The following is a 24000-nucleotide window of genomic DNA, read 5'->3' as shown; positions in this document are numbered from 1 at the left end:
CGAGCCACCGCGCTGACCAAAAATCCTTTAGCTTTTTCATCTCAGCTCAAAAACAGCCTCTGAGCCGCAGACAGCCTCACTTCTGAGACTGACCCGGAGTCAGTTGGAGGCAGAGCGACCTGGTCAGGATCTGACAGGCCCTCACTTCTGACAGGCTCTCAGCTCAACACAGCTGTCGACGCAGCCACCTCTCTAAAACTAAACACAACAAACTCCTGCTCCCGGCAGGGTCACTGAGAGGCCGCAGTTGCGATCAATACAGAAGATGGGTAGGGTTATGGAAGACAGGTCTTGCCTTTAGCCGATCTTACACAGAAAAGCCAGTATATCATTGTATTGCTTTGAGGGTGGTCACTGTGAAAGCATACAAAAGTACCGCAACAAATCCTGTACCACAACAAAAACTTCACAAAATCAATGTGTGGTTGTGCCAAAATATTACACATCAAGCACAGCAAGCACTTAACTCATGATTATTATGTACAGTAAAGGATGTCACAGACGGTCCTCAGGATGAGAATTGCGATGGCCATCAAAGGTTTAAAGCATTGAACATGAGGTTAGAATGGTGGTAGTAATGGTATTACGAGAAACTACACAAAAAGCTCCTGTCAATACGAGATCTTTCCACTGGTTTAGGTGTGTAAATTGCTGGCCTTACAATTACTTGTCCAGACTTCTTTCACTTTGAAAATATGTCATTGGTTGGTCAGATTGTAGTATTCTTCAATGTTAATGAAAACTACATTTATGCTCTGGGAATTAATTCTGTCCCCTGGACGCAATTACGATCCCTCCTACATTTAGCATTAGCTTTCTGCACAATGGGCAATGTGATACGGCCATGAATCCCCCTGGAGGAGTATAAAAATGGCTCTCTGGAAAGTCTGAAAGGCCTGACTCTGAGCCCATCACCTTGCTCCCAATCTTCCCTAAGAGAGCAGACGAATCTAGATTGAATCTGGACAAAATGTGAATTGAAACTGAACTGAATCTGAATCTGAATGTTATTCCCATGTCGTCTCATCCTGATATCTCTGTGTCGCTGCGACCTTATCAGGTTCTTGTGATGTTGACACTGATAAGTTTAATTCGGAGTGGTCAGCGGTTATTGTGGTGCTGCACGTGTTCAGAAGCTGCTGCAGACAAACAGTATGTACAGTAACTTCTGTACCACAGACAACAACAAGCATGAAGCTACCACCCATAGACAAGTATGAAGCTCCACTGATGGTCCTCTGCGGTGGGGAGGTTGATCTCCCTTAGTCAGCTCTCCTCTGTTCCTAAAGCCTCTCCTCCACATTCTCAGCCTGCCATATTGTCCACTAGTCTTAATGTATAATTAGCTTAGTGCATTTGCATATCTCTCAGAGTTACAGTCTCTCTGTGCCGCGATAAAAGAGAATAAATCAGCTTGTGCAGGAGAAAAAGAGACAGCGATAGACAGCCAGAAAGGAGGAGGGCGAAAACACAAGGAGAGAAGAGAGAGCAGGCAAAAGAAAGAGAGAGAGAAAGAAAGAGAGAGAGATCAATAACAATCAACTAAAGTTTGTTTTATTTAAGTTCAGCGATAAATACAGATTGACCAGTCTGTCACGGGGAAAAGATGCATGTTCTAGCAATTTACAGTCTGCCATTACTCTGGCCTAAACTACTGTTGCCTGCTGCTTTCCTACCCCCCCGTTAAATTCGATAAAAGGCCAACATGCCAACCAAAGGACAATACTGGTTTGTATAATGAGCTTAATGTCTGCTGCGATCAATTTCTGCCCTCGTGGTAGTCAGGCTATACTTTCTGCTTGGTCATCACAGAGCACAATCCAGCTGAAAAAAAAAAAATCACAAAAGACCAGCACGCCACTCATTTAATACCCTTAAAGGACAATATTCCCTGACATAACGCTGATAAGCAGCAGGCGACGTACCAGCGGATAAACGAAAAGAGCATTAAGCTACCGGAGCGATATGAAATACGTCCTGTCTGGTCCTCAAGGATACCCCTCTCATATCTCTCCCCCCACTTCCCTCCCTCCCGAATCGCAAAGTGAGGGTGAGAGAGACAGAAAGGGAGAAAGAGGAGAGGAGGGTGGGCTCTGAATTATAATCTCAGCCAGACTCCAAATGGATTATATCTAATGGCTTTGCCTCGGCAGCCTGGTGGCGAGGGTCTGCTGATATGTGTCGGATTTCCTGCGGGAGCGGACATGGGACACTCTCATGCAAATTGAGATGGAGTGAGCGAGTGAGAGAGAAAGAGAGAGCGAGAGAGATGGAGTGAGAGGGAGAGAAGGAGAGAGTGAGAGTACCCTCGGCCCCCTGAAGACAGCCTGTATTTCAAGCCGCGTTTTTTAATACGATAAAGGCCACTGCCAAACCTTTCACTGTCAGTGACCTTCACCGAGACATTAACGGTGTGATAAAACACAATCCACTATACCCCTTGCAGAAATATTTGTGGCCATCATAAGTACGCTTGGAGAGGAAGTGTATTCACAAAGACGGTGCCAAAATCTACTGACAGTGGAAAGTGACCCCTTGGCAGACAACAGTGATTCATTCATTCAAGTGTGTGTACTCTATTGTGATAAGTGTGTCACACCTAACAGAGGTATATCAGGGGAAGACATGAAAAGTCTTAGAGTCTAATGGTGACGTAGACTGTTTGAGAGCTTTTTTTAGAAATAAGAAAACCACAACTCAGTCTAACTAAACAACTAACATCCACATTCCACACTTTTGTTTTGGTTATGAGGCAACCACAGAATGCGGAACATACAGTAGCTAAGCCCTATGCAGGCCCATGTAAAGGTATATGGCAGCATCTTTGTCAGGTGCACAACGAGTGCAACACAACTTTTGTAAAATGTATTCTAGACAAAGTCCATTTTGCCGTCATAATTCACACCGAGCTGTTGGCACTGCTCTTACATTATACAGAGCGTGGGCGAAGATCACGGTCAGTAACAAGCTCATCTCCACCCTAAGAGGACACCTGTTGAACAAATGAATGCGAGAGAGCTAGAGAGGGAGGGAGAGAGAAGGCGAAAAAGAGATAGAGAGACTCGGCTCACTCCTCGGCATCCTCATGAAGCTTGCATGAGCTTTCACACAGATCTGTTAAAACACATCCCCACCTCCCCGTCGCATTTCTCTCCCTCGTCAAGGTCAGAGCGCAATTGGCACGTCTGAAGAGGCCCGCATTCAATGATTTAGACAATACCCCGAAACGCACGAGGCTGATGACACTTGCGCACAAGAAGTGGCTGACGGACGGCTCAGGGAGTGTGTTATTGATAATTGGTGTTGAATGAGGCAATGTGTGAAACGGTTTTCCCTTTTACAAGTGGGAAAAATCAGCATCTCGACAACGCGAAAACAAAGACGAAATCCGCCTGCATTCTCTCCCCTCTCTCTTTCTCACTCTCGCTATCACCCTCTGTCGTGTCACGAAAGAGTGTTTTTTTTTGTTTTTTTTTAACAAAAAAGCGTCCTATTCCTGGAGCCTTTTCTGTCACTCGAGCAGTGGCAGCGACAGCGGCAGCAGCGACGGTGCTGATTTGACTTGATCCGATCTGAGCCACGCTTTGGCCTAGTGACAAGAGAGGCCCGCTAGTGCGCTTCCTCTTCTTCTTCTTCTTCTTCTTCTCCCTCTCCTCCTCCTGCGTGGGAACGCCTACGCCTGAAACTCATCTTTTCTGGGAGTGAATGAAACGTTCGCCCCGGGGGGGGGGGGGGGGGGGGGGGCGTGGGGGCGCTCTGGTACCTGCGAGGGCTGACTTTGAGGGCCCCTTCTTTAACACGAGACACAGCAGCAGCACACAGGCAGGCAGGCAGAGCGCTTCGACGTGGCGGAGGAGGAGCGAGCGCGGAGCGAGCGCGGTGCGTTAGCGGCGCGTTAGCGGCAGAGCCGGAGCGGGGAAGGATCATTAGGACACTTTCCCTTTTACCATGAATAATACAAGAACGCCTTGAAATGTTAACTTTGCAGGCTTCAAGCTGATTTAGCCATCACCCAGTCGGAGGCTCGTGCTGCCTGGTATGAGGGAAGACAGTCGTCCCCCCCCCCCACCCTCCCCGCGTAGGCTCCCCCGCTTCGCCTCTGCAGTGTAGTGATTTTTGGGGGAAGCTTCTGTGATGGGTGACCTGGAAATGCCTCTTTAATCTATCTTCATCATTTGCAGCACACTCCTTCTCTCTTCCAACCAGGCATAGGCCAGGAAAGCAGACAGCATGAAATATGCATGGCCCCGACCATTATGTAAACGCTTAATATGTATCCATTCAGTGACTCATTGAAGAAATGGAGTGCGGCTCTCCCCCATCTTAAGCCATCTAGTTATAATGGAGAGAAGACATTCTTAGCGGTAAAATTATTTTTTGGAAAGTCCAGTTAGTTTGTCTGTCGTGGAGTCACCGTAGGCTCTGCTGCCGTTGTTTATCTGACCAAACAAGCTTTGTTCTTGTTTCCGTTGGAAAGTCGTTCTGCTGCGATGGTTTACAAGCTGCAGAAACAACACGGAGACAGCATTGCCTGAATTGATCAGGGATGATGCCAGTGCACAGATTGCCTGGCTTTAAGTTGAGCTGGAGGCTCAGGAGAAATGAGAGAGAGGGAGAGAGAGGGTGTGTGTGGGGGGGGTGGGGTGGGGTGGGGGGGGGTTGGGGTAGAAACAAGGGATGAGTTGGACAGCCGAAAGAGGAAGAGAGGGAGGGAGACAGAGCAAGAGAGAAATAGAGAGAGCGTGCAGAGACAGGGAGAGAGAGAGAGAGATGTGTTTATTTATAGAGAATAATGAGCCTAATTGGTAAATTGGTGCAGTGATTGATCGCGTATCGAGCTGTCTGGGCTCCAGAATGAAGGATGTCTTTAAATAGAGGGAATGACACCGGGCGAAAGGCAAGACAAGCGTGGGCCTACAGAGACAGAGCTCAGATACAACCTGTTCCAGACCCACACAGTAGGCGCGCTGTGCGCACGATAACTCCCAACCCTTGCAGCTCACACAACCTTTACATTCACCTCATCACAGTGGCACTGAGAGCACACCACTACCCAGTTCACACCCTGGCCAAAGTGCATTTCCTGTATAAATTGGCCCCTATGGTTCACTTTAAGAATAGTGGACTTTAGAAAATGTTAAACCTTGTTCTGCTGTCGTACGTATGCAGTGGTTATAGAATATTACATAACAAACCTGGTGTTAATCATACTTCTAAATACATCTTGCAGTGGACTGTATTAACATATTAAGTGGATTGTTCAAAATATGAAGCATATATACTGTAGCACTATAGTGACTATAAAGTTGACATATGGGTCTCCATAGCATTTGGCGAATGTAGCCTGGATTAAGGGGAAATGAAATGGCAAACATTATAATTTCACATGATTAGTGTCACTTCGGTATCATGCAGCAGTCAAAGGTAGTTTCGTAACCCAACTTAGAGGGTAATAAAAACAGGCCATCCCAGTGAGAGCTAAGCATAGTGATTATGAGGATGCTGTTTCATATGCCATACGAATGCGAGTCCAGAGCATGCCTGATGCCTACCCTACACAGCCCTCGTAAATATTAAATGTGCGCTTGAATGTGTGGGGTTATTAATAGTTGCTGCTGTTGAAAATCACACCCTGTTTCGAAGAGTGCAAATTAATATGACTGCTCAGATCTCGCTGGCTCTCTGCTGCAACTGTAATTACCTCTTTTCCCCTCTTCCTCCTCCACCTCCTCTCCTCTCCTCTCCTCTCTTCCCCTCCCCGCCCCTCCTCTGTCTGAACGCAAAAACGCCTCATGTCGGACTAAATATAGATCCTGATTCGATAATTACTATTTATCTGTCAATCTATCCGTAATGTATTATAAGCACGCCGCATACGTGGTCCCACAAACGCGGCGCAGGTTAGAGCGCTTTGTGAGCGTGTGAGCAGCTGCACTCGTCATTATGCCCACGGAGGGGCTTCAGATAAAGAATTACTCATCTCCCAACAATATTCCACCTCACACAGTGGAATTAGCTCCGAGGCCTATCCATTTCCTTCCTGTCGGTTTCCGATTCAATTACTCTGTGCCCCGGGTTACGCGCGGCCGGCTGGAAATGGTGTAGGGGGCAGAGGCTGGGCAAAGAGGGTGGGGGGGGGGGAAGAGGTGGGGGACTTATGGATCTGGAGTAACATTCTAATGGATTTCAAATATGATTTCAGTTCCTGAAAGGATAGGTCACCATTACGCGTAACCATATTAAAGTGCAATCAAAGATTTTTTCAGCCCGTTCCCAGGCGGTGGTCTCACAGACACAATGTCTCGAATGTCGGCACGTTATGCGTAATTATCCAGACCGTGATTGATGGGCTGTATTGTTAGCCTTACAAAACCAAAAGGAAGCTCCAGCATGGCCTATTGTAATTGTGTGGCAATTAGCTAATATCCTGGAGTCTTCCTTTGAGACACCAGCTCATCCTTTGTTCCTGAGTGATGTATGCTGTTAATGTAAGGCAGCGCAGTAATCATGGGTAACTTCACTCCTTGGCTCACGCATATCCTTCTCACATTAAAGCAGAAGTGATGGACATGAGCATTATACAGTATAGCCACACACACACACACACACACACACACACACACACACACACACACACACACACACAGACACACACACACACACACACACACACACACACACACACACACACACACACACACACACACACGCGCACACACACACACACACACACACACACAAAGACTATTTGAATGTCAACTAGTGAGCATATGTCCCACAGGATATTGAGGGCTTAACGTTCACGGCACTGCAGTGTTGAAGACAATCAGCTGAGAGATCTGTGGCACCAGCAGGGAGCCGGGCCACTCCCAAAACACAGCACACAGACAGAGGGATGAGCCCCGCATCCCCAAACACACTTTAAATAGGGAGATAGATCAGTGTGTCGCCGAGCTGAGTGATGACACGACAGACCAAGGTCTCCGACGACGAGGGCACAGGTGTGGCGTTATCACTCGCTCCGTCCCGGGCGAGGCCGTGCCGTGTCCTCAGGACCCCCGAGTCGCCGATCCCCAGACACCTGTTATTAATTCTCTCCCATTTAATCAGTAGGCAGCCGAGCCACCGGAGGATGACAAATGAAAAATACGAGCCGGGGAAACGGAGAGGAGGGGAGAAGAGGAGGGAGGAGAGGGGGAGAGAAAAAAAGAGTGAGAGAGAGAGAGAAAGAGAGTGAGAGAGAGAGAGAGAGACTGCCGCCAAATTTGCCGTTCTCCACTGGAATCCTTGTTTCTCCGTCTAAGAGATGCATTGTTCTCCCGGTAAAATAATGGATGACCCAATGCATGGGAGTGCAGCGTGGAATGTCAATAAATAGTTAATGTACAATGCTATCACCTGAGTGTGTTATGGGTGCACAGGGTCACGAGAGGAATAACTTACAGGGCTTTAGCAGCATGCAGCAAGTACACCTCCAGAATCTAAAAGGTGTGTGTGTGCGCGCACAGGCGTATGTGTGTGTGTGTGTGTGTGTATGTGTGTGTGTGTGTGTGTGTGTGTGTGTGTGTGTGCATGTGTGCATGTGTGTTTGTCAGGGCGGACGACGGTTGGTTGAAAAGAAGACATACACGGCAGCCAAACACATTTTCAGGTAGAATTGTCTCCTGGATGCCTCTCGTGATCCAAACGATTAATAAAGAATGAGAACAGAGAGAGAGAGAGAAACAGAAGGATCATTTATTAAACTGACATGCTGCTCTTTTAGGGCTCGATTTAAAGCCCTCCTTTGCATATAAAGTGGTTTCATTATAATCAGTTTTTAAATCCTTTCTCTGGGCCTCCCTGTCCTCTGACAGCTGAGCTAGCTCGCAGAAAATGTCAGTGCCTCGCCGCGGCCGAGGCAACCGCTAATCCTGCTGCACCGCCGCGTGGTTGCTAAGCATCGGCATGCATGCGCGGAAAGAGAACATAAATCAAGAGATGGATCTTGCAGGGAGATGCGCACTGATAGGGCCCTCCTCCGGCCGCCCTGGCCCAGCCTGTGAAGACTCTATTGTTTTCTCTGTAGTTACATGTGAAGCCGACTACTCCAATTACTAGCCAAGGGCCAAAGTGTTTTTGTGTGTATGTTGTTGTGGTTGCTTTGGTACAGTATTTATGCCCGCCGGTTCCTGTCACGCCGCAACCTGTACAAGCCGGTATTTCTTGCTTGTCTTATTTTGGAGCTTTGCCATTAGTTTGGTTAATGAAGACGAGTGGGGCTATCCTTGAGTGATATACGTGATGAAGGATCTAGGTTATTCTGCTTCGATAGCATAGTTTGTGCTCGTTGGTCTTGTTTTTCCTGAAACAGCATACAATTTGTTTGTTTTTGAATGCTCAAACTAAGAACACAGAGGGCCCTGCATTTTTTTTTTTTTTTTTTAGTGCGTCTGAGCTCCACTTTGAAGGGATCATGAGTCTTGATGGACACGGTTTTGCACCGAGGTTACATCATGCATTCAGAAACAATTGACAAGTCGGTTTAAACTCCATAAAGCGTCCTTTCATGTCTCTGATGCCTCAATGCTTAGATCTGTTGGCACCTCGGAGGGTATGCGGAAACAGGTAGATCAACTGGTTCTGGCACAAAGAATAACATTCCTCTTTGCGAAAACAGAATGTAGTGACTGACTGGTAATGATTGATGTTTCATGAGTGTAATGATTCATATAAGGCCATTTTGGGGTTAAAGTGTCAATTGCAGTTTCCAGCAAATGCACAAACTATAACTAAATAAAAAGTACATAACAGAAAAGGGGCTATATTAATATGAAGCTGTAGATTTTTTTTTTTTACAACAGACTGAAAGACTGTGAGCAAGATAAAGGAAAAGAGCAATAAAAACAAAGTGCAAGAATTAGTCGCTCATGGGATGTCCTCCACATTGTTTTATCTGACAAGCTTCCACTGCGCCATAACCACATCTTGAGACAATGATGTCAGATTAAACACCCCCCGGGAAGCAAAAACTGAGCAGTTTCCACTGAATGTGCTCACTCACTACATTATTCTTTGAGAAGTGCACACCATGATCATATCATCATCAACAGCGCACCAGATTTGCACAACCGCAATTCGACACCAAATTACAAAACAATCCATCCTTACACAAAGCTTTTTTCTTGTCTTGTGATTTAACATCTTATCTGTTGTCATATCTGTTTTGTCTTAGCAACCCCTGATAAAGGATACAGAAATGACAAGGAATAACAATCCCTGTATCATGTTTAAATCAACAGGGCATCAATCATCACAGAAACCTGTTGATATACAGTATATCAATGTGCCACTAAAGTCACAGCAGGACAGCTCACACATACAGGCTTTCATGTCTTTTGTGAATAGGAAGCTTATAGAATTGGCAACATTTAAGGGTGCAACATAATAACTTCATTATTTAGGCAACGAAAAGGTTGTGTGAAATGTAGAAATCTAGACGCACCCTAGCGGCCAAAAATATTTTCGCCTAGCGGGAGGGTCGTTGAGGCCAAGCCTGCGTTCGACTCCAGGCCAGCCTATCCAATCAGAACGCTCTATCTGTGTACGGAGTCCTTGAGCCCGCCTTAGCTCACCTTTGGATTCCGATATTGACACCAAGGGGCTGGACCATGCGTCCTCGTTCGACGAGTTGGGTGTGAGACCCTGTTGCACAACCATAGAGAAAAACAAAAGATGGATGAGGCTAACGAAGCGTGCTCGTTTGAATCGGCTTTGGAAGAGTTAGACTTGGGCTTTTCTTTGAAGGTTGAGTAGAAAGAGGCACTCAAGTCATTCGTTTTAAAGAAGGATGTATTTGCCGTTTTACCAACCGGCTACGATTGGTCACAAATGCTGGCCTATTACGTGCAGAGGCAGTTTGAAAGACAACTGTTCATCATCCCACCCACAGGCTTCAGCTCTGTGAATGGTCCGACCCCAGACTATACATTTCTGTATAGTTTGGCTTGCCAGGCTGGTGAAATGTTACACCCAATTTCGAATTACGAAATGTTGACGTTCAAATATATGACACGGAAAACTTACAGTGTTTCCGGAAAACAACATATCCGGATAGGAGGAAACATATACCAATCTATAGTGTGCGTAGATCACATCGTCACATCTTTCCACGTCTTCCCTGGCGTCAAATTCTTTTACCTTTAGCTACTTCCTTAGATTGTCATGCATAAATCAACAGGGTGTCCATCGCTATAGAAAACTTATACCATTGCACAAGTTGCTAAGCTAGGGGCGAAAGTGAGAGAAATTAATTGAATTTTTTTTTTAATGAGCCTGCACTTTAAGTCTGTGTGAGTCGCCCCGGCCCAAACAAGATAACGTTGGAAAAGGAGTCAGGCTCTTCCTTTTAATGAGACTAGAGGTCTCGGAACCTCATTTAACGTCTTCCATCCATGAGAACAAATACTTGATTGGATGGAGGGGGAGGAAGGGGGGATGAGGGGAAAGAAAGAAGATTAAAAGAGAAGTGAGATCGTTGCAGAGGGTGGCGATGAGTGAGCTTCCGGTGCAGAGGCTTCAAGGCCACAAAAGGCATCTTTCACCTCCGAACAGTGGGTGTTGAATACCTGTGGGCCCTCGTCTGGAGGTAATCTAAGCTGAATGCCTCTCGTTCATCTGAGCTCGCTAATTAGGAATTGGTATGAGCTGGTGGGTAAACTAACAGTGTGTGTGTGTGTGTGTGTGTGTGTGTGTGTGTGTGTGTGTGTGTGTGCAAATGTGTGGTGGGTGTGGGTGTGTTCAGAGGGTGAAAAATGATCAATGCCATGCAAGCTACAAAGAAATGCAATCGGAAAAGCTGCTTTAAGGATCAACCACATGTCTTTGAACACCTCCAACCTGTTAGGAGGGGAGAATGCTATCTTTTAATGTCTCTTATTTACAAATGGATGAGAGAGCAGTTTTACTTTTTCTTTCAAAACATAAGATTTATAATAAGAGCAGGGGAGTAATAGCCCCCATTTATTCAACAATTTGTATCCAGATAGCATTCATGTATACAGTTGGATCACATTTACACTTTAAATGAGTCTTCTGCCATAGAGATAGTACCTCTCAAGCACAAACCATATTATTCTTGCATTTTAAAGTCCTGAACATGAATGCACATTTCATTACTTGTTTCTGGTAAAGAAAATAATATCAGGACATGATTAGGATTAATGACAACAGTTGCATGTAAAAACTAGAAAAGCACTCCGAGAGCGCAGCTACCTCCGCCTGCATTGTTCTTCCTAAGTTGTCATACATTTGAACCGAAACTATTCAGATCGCCACCACGTGGCCATACAATGCCATTACACCACTAAGCTAAATACATAAATACCTCTGGAATCCCGACAGAGTTACGGATCAGTCCCAAAATGTAATGGTTTCTTCCTTGTGTCATGCCTGACCTTCCCTGAAAATCTCATTGAATTCCATCCATAACTTTTTGAGTTATCTTGCTAACAGACAGACAGACAAACAAACAGACAGACAAACAAACAAACAAACGCCGGTCCCTGATGAAAACATAATACCTCCTTGGCGGAGGTAAAAAAAAAAAGACAGCTAAGAAGAAAACATTGAAATCTTCACCAACAGAATAGCACAAAGCAGGAGGAATAAGCTAAGCAGTGGTCAATGACAAAGCGATCTTGAGTACAGACAAGACACCAGAACCACTGAGATGGACTGGTGAGAACTATTCCAGATGTATGAACATCAAAGGGGAAAAAATCCAGCTCCAGGCACACAGGTTTCCAAAAAAAATGTTTCCAAAATCTTTATTGTCGGTCTAGAAGCATTAAAAAAAACACCAACGCGTATCGGCCCTACAGCCTTCATCAGGATGTGTGTCACAGATTTTGGAAACATTTTTTTGGAAACCTGTGTGCCTGGACCTGGATTTTTCCCTTTTGATGTTCATGCTTTGTACCTCTCCAAGAGTACCAGTCGTTTCAAGGGACACTCGTACTCTACCAAACTTTTTATCTATTCCAGATGTACTGTATCTTCCAAGAGTAGTTGGCTGATTTATTGAGCAGCTTGACACACACTTTGACGTAATCATAACTGTTCTGATTGTGAACTTGTGTGTCTTATTTTCAATGATTTCTCACTGTCTTCTCTCTCTCTCTCTCTCTCTCTCTCTCTCTCTCTCTCTCTTCTCTCTGTCTGCAGAGGCTGATGCTACCCTGCAAGGACTGTCTAGCTCCCTCTTGGTCTGATTTTATTTTGAATGTTGCATTATTCTCCTGACCTATACAATGACAGACTTGGGCTACACAGATATTTTCAAACTTCACTACAGCGACATTTGCTACACATGCATATCTTTTTTTTCTAGTCATTTATAGTGTGTATGCACAATCTTCAGTGATCTTATCTTATATGCACAACATAGTAGCAGAGACTGCACGCACATCCGACTTGTACAGGTGCAAGGTCAAATGAAAGTCGAAGAATTGGAAAAAAAAAAGTACCCGCACTGTACACTGTTGCTGTTGCTCCCGAAGTGATTTAATTAAAACAACGTTTTGACCAGTATGGTCTTCGTCTGGTGTGATGCACAACTTAACATAACTACAGTCCGTAGAAAAATGTAGGCGAATATCTTGTTTCAAAGTTCAGAGATCGTCCACCCTGATATGAAATGATGCATGAAAACTATGATGCAAGAGACCTATTACCGAGGCTCTTTTACAAAAATATGATAGTTATATCACCTGATTGAGACATTACAAAGTTGCTCATTGTTTGTCCGTAAGTTTTACTGTGGTTTATTTTACAAATATTAAATATGACAAGTTGGATGTTAATGATAGCTAACCCATCACTTGACAGAGTCATTAAAATGCTGTTTATTTGACAGGATACTGTTTCACAGCTAACATGATAACTGTGGCACCGTCACGAGAGGTGCACTATGTTTTCATAAAAACGCAGGAGCTTTTTTTAGAGGTTCAAAAAAATGCAAGGCATTCTGGGCGCAGAAGCAGCACTCAAAACACTTCCTGCCAATACAAAGCAACATAAAAAAAGGCACACCTCACTGCAAATACTGCGCCCTGTCTGATTGCTCCTCTCAGTAGCTGATACATGCAGTTAGTTGACATGACCAGCTGATACCTGGCATGCGTAGCAACGGCACCTTCGTCAAATGGCACTGGCTAATCCTCGTCTGCCAGAGACGCACGGGGCTCGCCAGGCTTTTGGACTCGGCCCCGGTGGTACCTCCCTTTGAAGAGTGACTGCGGGCTCCACAAACCCTAAGTCCCCTGAAACATTTTAATACAGCCTGAGAAAGGCAGGCAGACGGGGACCGTTTCCCCCTCCTGGCTTGTATCATTTTATGAGGTCACGGACAGCATTTGGCTCGGATGTCTTGCCATTGGCCTCTGAAAGGAGGGGCATAAATGCTGTGATTGCCTGTAAACCACTGACAATACCATATCTCTGTGAGGGATAGAAGGGGGACAAACAAAACAACAACAACAACAAAAAAACAATAGAACTGAAAAAATATCAAAAAGAGCTAAAAGTGAAAGTTTCTGTGTTTTTTTTTCTTCCATCAGTGGGAGCAAATCTTTTCATCTGAGAGCGTTTGGGTGAGGCTGTGAGTCAGGCCGCTCAACAAGTCTTGACTTCACAGAGGTGTTATCGCGGCGCATAAATGTTTCATAGTGCTCCACTGCCTCTGCTGCATGTCTACCATCGCTGAAGCCTAGCACACGCAGCCACCCTCTCTCTATGACTGCAAATGGACAGATTTTCAAAGATTTCCCATCATGCAACCTGTCAGGAAGTTGCTGCTCGGTCACCTATCACTGACCCGCAATCGCGAGACAAGGAGTGTCTGTCAATCCCCCCACAACTCTCACCCCCCAACCCACACACACACACCCCCCTCACTCCTCCATATTAGGAAACCTACACAACCGAACCTTGTTGGCGCCCTAATCTCAGCACATGCCCCGGAGGAAGAGTGCCGTAGCCGGGGGTAGGGAAGTGAGATTATGCCCGGGCCTGGTTACTCCTCCAGCTCGCCATGGGAGGCTGACCTCAATAAGCCTCTGCAGGCTGTGAGGGCACGTTTTGTAGCGACAAGCTCATGGCAAGAGCCCCAATTAGAGCGCGGGGCAGGGCGAAGCAGCTCCACTGCCTCCGTGGCGAGGAAAGCCGAGGAGGCAGGCAGGGGTGGAGAGATAGACAGACGGGGAGCCCGGCGCAGACGAGCCTCGTGCTGCTGCTCACGCCCAGCGGGCCGGCCACAGTTTACAGTCACGCTGTGTCAATCAGGGAGGACATGAGCAGTGTGATAAACAAGCTCATTATGTAGAAAGGACAAAGGGGTCTGGGGAAGGGTCAGGGGTGGTCACTGTGCAGGATTATCTGAAGTGGCCTTGAAGGGGGTTTTATAGAGACAAGATCTGATGGATATCAGATACTGTATGTAAGGTTTTGTGCGTGCATGTTTCATAGGCACTGTTGACAAAGGTGACCAGATGTCCGGGACCAAAACAGGGGAATATAATCCCATAAATGTGGAAAAAAGGGGGACATTTACAGTTTGGCTATCAATCTGATTGAAATACATACAAGTTTTATCCTCAAAAAACGTGAATCCTACTGTTGACAGTCAAAGGTTTTTCACAGGTTGTCTTCGTACAGTCCTGTGTGTGTCTGTGAAACTCATACGTTTATGTGATGTTTGTCATGAGAGGTCTGTTGAGTTTATGCCTGGAATTGTCACGCCGGCGCTAGTGGGTAGAAATCATCCCGTGTCCTTCTGTAGTGCAGCGTCTTGGGGGCATGACACATGTAAACCCCATCTGTGACCAAACAGTCACACAACTCCTCTTGGCGCTATAGCGCCTGGTTGCATGACTACTAACCCCGACGGAATACAATAGCAATAAATAGCACGGCTTGATCTTTCGTGATAATCTCAACAACACCCGTCTCAGCAATGAGGAAGGACAGTTAGCGTGCGTGAAATGTTTTTGATGCCTGCATAAAAGGAATCCAAAACAACAGAGGTGAAAGGAGGGGGGGGGGGGGGGGATGCAAGGACTTTAAGAGCAGTTGTTGTTCCTGGGAGCTGGTAGGGTGAGTTCCGGGTAAGAAAATACTCATACACTATGAGTATACACGTTCCCACATACAGCCACTCGTTTGAATTCCGTTTGACATCCGGATGTCTAGCTCATGTGGGAAAGCGGCTTATGAATGCTTTGTTTGTACAGTATGCACGATCTTCAATGCATTTAGCCATAGAAAAATGCGGCTTATGAATGCTTTGTTTGTACAGTATGCACGATCTTCAGTTTATTTAGCCATAGAAAAATGCAGTAGAATGTGATGAGGAACTTTCCAAGTCTGTAATCACCCCCATCTGATACATACCTACACACACACATTGGGCTTATATTGCATAGTCCTTCGCTCTTGAATTAGTATGCTGCAACACTTCGACTGCTTACATCTGGGATGTCATAAAACTCCTGGTAGGTTTGAATGTTTTGGCAATTAACATGTCTTCTCAGGCCGCTGATGTGTTGCATCGCGCTCTGATTTGACAGAGTGTCAGCAGCGACTGAAAAAGCATGTCTGCCTTCCTCTCCAAATCTACTTTTATCTGAGGGCTCAATGATTCATGCATCTCCATCTGCAGCATGTATATATATATAGTTGGGCACTCACTGAAAAAAAAAAAACTGATCTCCTCAAGCAAGGAGGAATAATTGTAGTAATTGCCTTGATGTCTTTCGAATGAGTGCAAGACAGAGAGAGAAAATGTGTGTGTGTGTGTGTGTGTGTGTGTGTGTGTGTGTCTGTGTGTTTGTGTGTTTATTTCAGAAGCAGGCCCAACTTCCTCGGATATATTATTCAGAGGGATTGGTGAAGGTCATTTCAAGAGTATAAATTCCAATCTCAGCGTCCACACAAACTTTAGAAGATTATCACAAATCTATATTGTGTCTTCTGTTTAGGGGACTCAAGGTTACACTGCCCTGGCTCTGGCATTACACTTTAAAGTTTCTTCGAATCACCAACCTAGATGTTAGGGGAGAATTCATGTACTTACTTGGAGGGATGAATAGACTCGACTGGTGTTTTTTTTTTTAACAATGGTAATAAGATTTCATGACATGACCCCCGATGCTCAATGTGGTGGACTTTCCACTTGCACAAGTACTTTTCCAGTCTTCCAGGAAATGCAAATTTCATCAGTCCTTTTCAAAAAATGATTAAGCCAGAGAAATACGTGAACAAAGGCCCATCAATGCTGTGGCTTGACGGTTCTGGTTCTGATGAGGTGAACTGAAGAGAGAGGTTATGGCTGCAGACCCCCATTGGTAAAAGACAGGCCATTCTCTTACTCACCCCCAATCGTTTCCCCTTATATGAGAGCGGTACCACCAAATACAGTAATATGAGATATTATTTACGCTTACCTGTTGACATGTGCCATTGGCCTGGGTTCAGGTGAACAGGAGGTGAAGGCGAACAGCAAGGCACATAGAGAGAAAGAGAGAGAAACAGAAAGAAGGAAGTTTGTTAGTTTATTGAGTTTTTTGTCATTCATTTCTCATTAAAGAGCCAGATTTCTGTTTGCTCCTGAACACCTGAGTTTCAGTGTGGAGGTGACTCCATGAAGAGTAAGAGTCATGGGTGAAGCCCTGCAGGGTGTGCTCAGGAACGCAAACAAACCCTGCGGACATCCACCCCCATCACCCAGCTCACTTATTATTATTATACGCCTATGGGAAAATGCCAGCAATGCCCCAGTTTTCTCCACAGCCCACCCCCGCAGTCCCACAGACACACACACACACACACACACACACACACACACACACACACACACACACACACACACACACACACACACACACACACACACACACACACACACACACACACACACACACACACACACACACACACACAGACAAACATCCCCCACCACCTGACTATCCACTATCCAGGGAGCTCCAGAAAATCAAAGAGGTGTAATGGTGTTACATTTCTGATGCCATACTGCATCATCACACCTCAAAACAGGCTTGGTTGGCCAGAGGGGGTTCTTGAATCTGCCCCAGTCCCAGTCCCATGCCAACCCATCCCATACAGTCCCCAGCTGCCTATCAACCCGAGAAGGCTGGCTTCTCGGGTTTCTCTCCTGCTAACTCCAGTGAACCAGAAGACTATGCCACGCTGTATCACGACATGTCAAATCACATCTTCCTGGAACAACGCAATAGGATAATGATGAGTGCTGGTGATATGATGATCATGCATCAAATATGAATGCAATGAATCTATGACAGCCTAGAAATGGTGCTAGAAATTTCCAAAGTCTGTTTTTCATCTTCAAAATGTGTGCATGGCCTCTTATTACGGACATTGTCCTGGCAAGCCATTCCCCTCTGTATTACACATCAGAGGCTAAAATATCTTTTCCTATTCTGGTTATTAATAAATCATCAATATTTAATTAAATGTATTCCGTAATTCTGATTTCACTGCCTTGACTGCGCACCTTTGTAATTAATCTATTCACACAATTAATCAGGTATGACCCGTGGGAGTAAAAAGAAAGTGAGTGGGGTGGGGGGTGGGGGGGGGGCAAAGTAGCAGTTAATATTTTACCCAATCACTGGCCTGAACCCAGAGCCAACTCCGTGTCCAACCTGAGACTAATTAAACTCGAGTGACCAATCGGGGCCAGGTGTGGAATGCGGGTCATGCATAAGTCATAAGGGGTGAAGGAAAGTGTAAAAATACATCTCATGAAGGTTTACATAAAATATGAGAGCATTAAAGAGTCAAATCCCGAAAGAAGTTGGAAATGAGGTTAAGGCTCTGACAGGGTCATGTCGGAGGTAACGTTAGGAGAGGTTAGAAAGATGAAAGATGGCATGAGGTCTTAGACACATGCCCTGCCAGGGAGAATTTTCTTCTTCTTTTGCCGTTTTATTTAAACATGAGGTCTGGAGATTATTGAAATGAGTTTCCACTTCAGTTAATGTCAGGGTTTTGTGTTTTCTTTTTTCTAAGAAGGACACACTCTTTGCTTTACATTGGTTAGAGGTACAGTGCATGGCTCTATCGTTCAGCAAGTTTGGTAACCTCAAGGAAAAGCTGAGACTGTGGCTTAATACTGTAATTGTGGCCAAAAAAATCACCAGCTTACATTTATCATTAAATGAATGACTCTTTCTGAGGCCCTGTTTTGGTGAAATTCTGAAATTGGCAAGAAAGATTTCTGCACCTCTCTCTGAACAACAAAGTCACCCATGAAAAAAAAAAAGTATTTTAAAAAAAAATGCAAAGTGTGCCGTGGGCTCTTCCCGTGCCATGCCCCTGGGCATCATTACTGGGCATGTGCCTACTCAGCCCACGCATTAAATGCCCGCCTGAACATACCCCATGTAATGATGATGAGGATGATGATGAGGATGATGGTGGTGATAATAGTGATAGCAGATTTCATATTTTAATTTGATCCAAATAATTTAATTTAGGGCTCCCGGGCCCTTTGCATGCTCCATGTGGTTCTCCTCCCATCTAGAGCAGCGGAACATTAATTAGCCCTAATTAGATTTAATTGCAGTAACTGGAGAAGCAGCAGACCCCTGCAATGTAATGCATATGGCATCAGGTGAAAATGAACGATATTTTTTTTTATATATCATTGATTCAAATGAGAGTCACTACAGTGGCACCATAGCATCAGTGATACATATCCCTTCAGTGTCAGGAGAGTTTGGTCTGTGCGCTTGTGTGTGTGTGTGTGTGTATGTGTGTGTGTGTGTGTGTGTGTGTGTGTGTGTGTGGGTGTGTGTGTGTGTGTGTGTGTGTGTGTGTGTGTGTGTGTGTGTGTGTGTGTGTGTGTGTGTGTGTGTGCGGATCTCAAACTAAATCACTGTAGTCTTACAGAGGACAAAAGTTATTATGGACCATTCCCAGAGCCCTTTACCAAAAAACTATACACCTGAAATCAGCTCCTGACGCACTCTACAGCACAAAGGAAAGCAGCATTCTCACCTCTTGGGATATTAGCAAACTGTTCCACTCAAACATTCTCCCACGCAACACAGTGAGACTAGCAGAGGAGAACATGCACCCCCTGATTTGTTTAGTATGCTGCCTACACGCTGTAACAATGCCCTGTTGTTATCCCCCCCCCCCCCCCCCCTTTCACAGACACACAGAGGAACATGCTACGGTAACCTTGAGAGAGATGCTGTTGCCATGGGAAGACGCCGTAAATTACAAGATGAGAGGCATTAAATGTCACAGCCGGCCGACTAATTTCTGATGGGCCGCCGAAGTCGCGCTGGACTGAAAGCATCAATTATATGGAAGGTTCGAGGTGTGCGGAAGGGAAAACAAAAGACTCACAAGGGCACACACACACACACACACACACACACACACACACACACACTCTCTCTCTCTCACACACACACACAAACACACACAGACACACAGACATACTGCTATGCCTGTGTCTGTTCACACTAACACCTCCGAAGATTACATCATCTGCTCTCATCTCATTGTGTCTCATCTCATCTCGACAAGCACAAAAGCTCAGCTCAAGGCTCCTGAGTCTCCCATCCCTGCAATTAAGTGTTAAAGAAATGACTGTCAGCAGAGATGATGCCCCGTGCTGGCCACGGTGAGGACAGAACCGTCTTAACGGAACGTTCCGGAAAACGACTTGCGATACAGAGCGTGTCACCACTATCATGGCTGTCATTTACTCTTTTTTCCAGCCACGACAGAACGCATCAGAGACATGACATGGCACGACTCTGGATGCACGTTTCGGCAGAGCCTGAACAGACAAGCGGCAAAAAAACGTATTACCCAAGTGTCCCCAGCACACCAATCGGCGGATTTGAGGAAGACTAATTAGGTGTCATATTACAGTCATATTTCCTATGTGTGCGGTGGCAGTATGGGGGGGAAACTGATTGGCATTCGGGCGGAAGGGAGTGGGGGGGGGGGCACACTAGTGTGGCATGGGAACTTGGTAATGAGCAAGAATATGCCTTTTGCCTTTATCCTTTTTCAAACAGAAGTCACCCAGTGTGACAGAAAGGGCCTTTGTGCTCTGTGATGTGAAGCCGTTTGCCAATTACCGGCAACCAAAGACAGTTGGCTTTACGTGGCTATTACAGTAAAGACGTAAGGTAGAATCTGAAAAAAAAAGACGTAGGTTATATCTACGGTAGCTGTTCAGCACATCGCTTATTTAACGCTTCTATCTTGCACCCATTTATATAAAGAAGAAGTGGCTCCATGATGGGTGATTTATGTGTGAGAGCAGGAGCTTTCAACAGACTGGCTGAATGTCTCAACTCGTTTTTTTTATCCTTTAATTGACCGCGGCCCCAATGAAAACAACCCATTTGCTCCAAGAAGAACAGAACTCATCAGAGACTTTTACTTTCCATTGACGACCCAGTTGACATCACACAGTGACAGTGTCTTTAATTTCAGAATTATATATGTGTGTGTGTGTGTGTGTGTGTATGTGTGTGTGAGCATGTCTTCAGCACAGTGGTTCTCTGGAGAACGCTAAGACTTGGACGGCAGAGACATGACTCCCCCTTGCCAGGCTGCGTGGAAATTGTTTTATTCTCTTTTCACCAATTTCTGAAGTCATTTCCCTCAAACGGACTCTATTCTAATCTACAACCCGTGACACAGGAAGCACATGCAGTATGCTGATACAGTATCTGTCGGTGTGTCACACTGCTCTGTGTAAAATGATCTGACATACTATGCATGCAGTTACAGTACCTCTGATGGCCTCTCCCACCAAAACAACCTCCTCCCTCCCTTAACAGATAGCTGGACTAGTGCTCTGCAGGCAGATTCTTCTGACCAGGCCAGTACACAAGGTAACTTTGGATTTTGAAAAAAGTTTCTTGGTAATGCTCCAAATGATTGTGGTTCTGACACATTTCCATGTGTCTGCTTTGCATTTCATGTGTGGTTCCCTCCCTCACCACAGATGCACAAATGCAAATTATGGTGTCATCTTTACACTCATGCTATCTCTCTAAACAAATCAAGCACCGCATTATGTGTTGACCACCGAGTTAATCTTCATGAGAAGGGAGGAACGGATATTTTTCAGTGAGAGGATTTGAGACCCTGGACCTGGTGTCCAAGTGTAGTCCAGCAGGACTGAGACCATAGGGGCAGGACTAATTTGCCTAATTTGACAGTGTGCAGGATGAAAAATGCATTGCCTTGACTGAGGCAGAAAAAGGCAGCAGTCGCTGTTTGCTAAGCTATAGCTGCATAGTTAATGGGAGCAGAATCAATCAGCGTAATGAATTAGTATGGGATTTCTTGAGCTAGGACACCACTCCACTTCTTCTGCACTTTCTCCAGATACATCTCAGGGATTTGAGACAAATAAGGGAGGCAGGATAAAAAAACTGAGATTGAGAGAAAGTCAGTGTCCTGAAAGAACCTCCTCGGAAGCATTATCTGAAGGGCTGCTGACAAAGAAAAGCTTATAGCGCTAACAGGACTGACAGATGATGAGCTTTCATGAAACAATCTCACGCAAGAGAGGGTGAAGGTTATTGCGAATGTACCATCCCTACTCACTTTTCCTGTTTCTTGCTAATAGAAATGTGTTCCCTAATGTTCAGAATTCTAATTGGCTTAGAGTACAGACAAGTGAAGACATCAACAGCAGTATGCTGTGCTGAGATGCTCAGCCAAGAAACACTGTGTTCTTCTGCGGTCGTGCCCTACATTCCATTCTGCTTCCTTAATGAATAAATAAACTAAAAGGCGTGGTTGTTCAACATAGTGTTACATAGGCCTATTGCTAGGTTTGTGGAAGATGAAATATCCTTTTGTCATTTTTACGTTGAAAAATGTCCTTTTACTATATGTACCATATATAATACATGTAAATCTTTTTTTCCTTCAGTCCCTATTTTATGAGTAAGAGAAAAGACATAAACAAGCTTTACAAGGACCATGTAGTCTGAAATCCCTTGAGCGAGAGCGTCATGATCATAACAATTTCTTTATTATCACCGGCGAGGACATGGCTCTATAAACCCTTCAATAAATTACCTCCCCTTGTGCCATCGCTAACACATCCGCAGGCATGAGCTCTGTGCCCGTATGCTTATTGTTACACCTTCCTATTTTTGGGCCAGGGTTCTCACATCGCACTGCCCACTCTCTCATTGTCCTTCTCTCTCTCTCTCTCTCTCTCTCTCTCGGCTGGCCGTGGGTTTGGTGAGTGAGCGGCAAGGTTTGAGTGTGCCGTCGTGACAGTTGTTATTCTCCAAGCTTTTTATGGATTGGGGGATGTTGGGGCGGGGGGGGGGGGGGGGGGGGGAGGGAGGGGGAGGCTGGGGGTTCTGTCACAGGAGAAAGCCTCTGTGCTGTGCGGGGGCTGACAGGAAGACGCGGAGGGTTCGCGCGCTGCCACCAAGATGATATTTCTTCATTACGGCGCCCTACATCAAGCGTAAACTGGCCCCAGCGTCAGCGCCTGGCAGGAGGGGAGGCGAGCTGGTGGTGGCGGCAGCGGTGGGAGGGGGGGTGATAAGGGGCGGTTGGGGGGGGGGAAGAAACGGCGAGGGAGGCAGAGGTGATGTTCTGGCAGGTGATCACTTTTTAGGGAGTAGGAAGATGATTGTTGAGGTCATTATTGTCTCCCCTGTCTAGAGGGCTTTTGCCTGAAAATGGACTGTCTGCCCTAGATCACTTCTGCAACAGCTATGGGACTATGGGACAGCACACTGGGCTGTACTCAGTACATACCTCTCTATGCAGTCAGTCACCTTCATGCATGTACAGTATAACTTGTACATATGGTCACAATGCAGCAATGAAGTACATCATGAGAATGGGGAGAGTATGTAATTGTAATCATATACTGTATGTGCCTTGGATGAAGTGAACAGTCGAATGTTGTGATGACACACCCCAATACAGGATATCTATTACCTGCCTATGCTGTAGCGGACGTCTGCATGGTGGATGATGTACAGGTGTTTGGACAGAGGCTCCCCAGGGAAATTATTTGTTATTAGATTGTCTGAGTAAGCAGGTGTCATCGGTTTGACTCGGAGTGTGTTTAAAGCGTCGGAGGAATCAAAGGCACCATCCAATGTCATTGTTGGCGGGACACTCTTGAGCGCATGGTGTGGAATGCGGGGAGGTCATTCAGGTGATTCACTGCTGTCAACCGAATACTTTCGGTTGACAGCACCGAATACTTTCGGTTGACTTTCTTCCAGAATGTTCTGCTGTTGGATACACAAGCCCGGTGACACAGTTTTGAGCACCTTCTCCATGAGAAATCTCTCCACGGCCTGCTCCCCAGTGTCAGTTCTTATCCCGCCTTTCATCTATCCTTTTCTTCTTGACCTCTTTATGTGGCGTAACATGCAGCGACGCCACCGCGCGCGCGCTCTGCGAGCGTGTGTGTGTGTGTGTGTGTGTAAATTACGGCACGCAGACACTCGGCTCCGATGACTCCCACAGAACATCAATCACCTTCGGCGCTGCACAGGCTCCGGTGCCGTTGCTACGACAATATGAGCGGCTTGGGTCTTGAACACATGACCAGCGTGTTTGCGTTTTTTAGACTGAGGTTGAGCAAGGAGTGCTGGGCCCTGGCTGGCCCGGACAAGCCTGGCGTGGGCTCACAGACGTCAGGGTCCAGCCTGTGCCCATGTGCGTCCGTGACTCATCTATTCAACTGGCCGTTGGTTTGCTGATGCATCAGCTTTTGAGAGATGCCGTTGCTAAGCAAGAAGAAATTGCCATGGTGCCTGCTCTATCTCTCTCTCTCTCTCTCTCGCTCGCAAAGGCTTCAATTTTCAGGGCTATGCTACACGAATAAATGGCGTGTTATTTATTATATTTATTTGAAGGGGAGCCTGTCATAAAATCAAGCATGGACTCCGGCTC

At 45.8% G+C, this 24000-nt stretch overlaps 1 protein-coding gene across 4 annotated transcripts in view; it reads right to left on the bottom strand.

Moving 5' to 3' along the window:
- Positions 1-24000, bottom strand: part of LOC134095185 (carbohydrate sulfotransferase 8-like) — a 172236-nt gene that overhangs the window by 63020 nt on the left and 85216 nt on the right. For 3 of the 4 annotated variants that reach the window (XM_062548593.1, XM_062548591.1, XM_062548594.1), the window contains exon 3: positions 16482-16502. The exons of the other annotated variant lie outside the window; for it this stretch is intronic. In XM_062548593.1, coding sequence (XP_062404577.1) covers positions 16482-16502 — 21 coding nt within the window. The remainder of the gene's footprint in view (positions 1-16481; positions 16503-24000) is intronic. 4 annotated transcript variants of the gene reach the window in all.

The sequence above is a fragment of the Sardina pilchardus genome, chromosome 11, assembly GCF_963854185.1.
Source record: "Sardina pilchardus chromosome 11, fSarPil1.1, whole genome shotgun sequence".
Classification (NCBI taxonomy): Eukaryota; Metazoa; Chordata; class Actinopteri; order Clupeiformes; family Clupeidae; genus Sardina; species Sardina pilchardus.
Note: the sequence above shows the minus strand (reverse complement) of the source record. Positions and strands in the feature narration are given on the sequence as shown.